This window comes from Silurus aristotelis (genome assembly GCF_946808225.1).
Source record: "Silurus aristotelis genome assembly, chromosome: 3".
Classification (NCBI taxonomy): Eukaryota; Metazoa; Chordata; class Actinopteri; order Siluriformes; family Siluridae; genus Silurus; species Silurus aristotelis.
The window spans coordinates 3,878,551-3,881,023 of NC_139576.1; the positions used below are offsets into that span (position 1 = coordinate 3,878,551).

Below are 2,473 nucleotides of genomic sequence, written 5' to 3' on the forward strand. Positions count from 1 at the left end.
TTGGATAAATACTTATTCACAAGTTTGTGTGTGTGTGTGTGTGTGTGTGTGTGTGTGTGTGTGTGTGTGTGTGTGTGTGTTTCAGAGATGTTGAAGCTGAAGAAGCTGCTGCCTGAGATGGTGAGATACGAGCCGAGTCGAGACGAGCTGAAGCTGCTGAAAGACGGAGGAGTCGCCATTATAGACCAGTGGATCTGCGCACATGCCCGGTCTAACACTCCTCCTTCTGTCTTCTTCCTTTGTTTTTTTTTTTTTCTTCTTCTTCTTTCTTCCAATCTGTTCATCTGGCTTGGCTGTCTTTTATTTATTTTTTTATTTATTATTTATTCTCCTAATTTTTTAGTTTTTCTGCACTTCATCCATCCATCCATCTTATCTCTCTCCTTTATACTCGTCTTTTAAACTCTGTTCTTTCCTCCTTTTTTTAACCTTTTGTTTTTTTCAGTTTTTTTCCCCCCTCATTACTCCTGTCGTGAATCGTTAAACGTGTGAAAGGTGTGAGCGTGTTTGAGAAACTCTCGTGACCATTAGCGCACGTTTCTGTGAAAAGGTCACGTCTTTTTTGTGCGGAACTGAAAAAACCTGTCCCTCTGAACATCCACTACAGGCTTCAGAAGAAAAGAAAAAAAAGCTTTGTGGCTCGGTGCGTGGGCTGAGTTTCAGTTACACACACACACACACACACACACACACACACACACACACACACACACACACACACACACACACACACACAATGTCATCCCTCAAGAATGATTTGGAACGAAATATCTAGTAAAGTATTATAACATAAAAGATCACCTTCGAAGGAGTGCAAAAGTTTGTGAAAAAAAGCAGACGGGATTATCATTCATTCCAAAAGTATTCGGACACCCCCAGTGGTTTTTCCTGTCAGGACGTCTTTGGATGTATGGAGCATGAAATCTTTGCCTTCACTCGAACTAGGAGACCCAAACCTGTCCAAGCATGACGATGCCCCTGTGCACAAAGCCGGCTCCATGAAAATCTGCTCTACATGGGTTGGAGTGGAAGATCTCCTGCTTTAGAGCTCCAACCCTATTGGACATCTTTTGAATGGATTGGACTGCTGAATGCAACCCAGGACTACATCATGAGAACAAATCTCCACAAAATCTAGTGGAACATTAGAGAAGAAGAGTGGAGGTGAATTTAACAGTAAATAGAGACTAAATATGTGATTTTCAAAAGAAGCCCGTACCAATCTTATGGTCAGGTGTCCACAAACTTTTGGCCATATAGTTTAAGCAAGCGAGTAAACTAGAATAGCTAGGAGCTTTTTAAACCTCTCTGATCTTCTCTAATCCCCTTTTTGACATTTTCTATGCCAGTTTGGGGAAAACCACATACAGCTGGAAAAGTCGTGTGTCCCAACACTTTTGGCCTTTCCATGTGTATGTGCAGTGATGAGTTTTGAAGTAACGTCTGACTAACGACGACGTCTTTTTCCTTCCTCAGGTACTTCATCGGAACCTCGGTCTCAACCTTCTCCTTCCGCATCCACGAGGAGAGAGAGATTCTGGGTTTTGACCCTAAAACCACCTACAACCGTTTCTGCGGTGACGAGGAGAACAAGTGCGAACAGCCGACACACTGGAAAATTATCTACTGACGCTCTACAAAACCACAAAGAACTCACAGAGCTCAGAGATTACAGACAGATGAGTGAGATTACAGACAGATGAGTGAGATTAGAGTGAGATTACAGACAGATGAGTGAGATTACAGACAGATGAGTAAAATTAGACTGAGATTACATACAGATGAGTGAGATTACAGACGGATGAGTGAGATTAGAGTGAGATTACAGACAGATGAGTGAGATTACAGACAGATGAGTGAGATTAGAGTGAGATTACAGACAGATGAGTGAGATTAGAGTGAGATTACAGAGAAACGAGTGAGATTACAGACGGATGAGTGAGATTACAGACAGGAGCACGAGTGCCACTGCAGTGTTCTCTCTACCGTTCAGAAAGAGCCAGAATTAATGGCACCCTTCATAATCATAAGCACAGATGAACATGTTGCACTGAGTGATATTTGGAGTACACACACACACACACACACACACACACACACACACACACACACACACACACACATGACCAGAATGTACACTTTCGTTCATACACAATCGAGTTTTTACAGCTGTGTTTACTGCCTTTTTCTGTTTTATTGTATTCGTACATCATCAACAAGCAGCTTCACAGAAATAAACAGATTCAGAATATTTATTTTACATCCACAAATTCATACGATCGCAGTGACAAAGAAAAACATCGCTGACACCATGAACTTTCAAGATCTATCTATCTATCTATCTATCTATCTATCTATCTATCTATCTATCTATCTATCTATCTATCTATCTATCTATCTATCTATCTATCTATCTATCTATTCTATCTTGTCTGTATATCTTATGTTTGTCTTGTATATTCTCTCTCTCTCT

General features: G+C 40.9%; 1 protein-coding gene across 1 annotated transcript in view; it reads left to right on the top strand.

Annotated features, from left to right (window-relative positions):
- pofut2 (protein O-fucosyltransferase 2) overlaps positions 1-2,260 on the top strand; it is a gene marked incomplete at its 5' end in the record, with an annotated part of 8,407 nt that extends 6,147 nt beyond the window's left edge. The window contains 2 exons of the mRNA XM_083536298.1: positions 86-209; positions 1,477-2,260. Coding sequence (XP_083392424.1) covers positions 86-209; positions 1,477-1,630 — 278 coding nt within the window. The 3' untranslated portion in view covers positions 1,631-2,260. The remainder of the gene's footprint in view (positions 1-85; positions 210-1,476) is intronic.
- Positions 2,261-2,473: the final 213 nt, after the last annotated feature.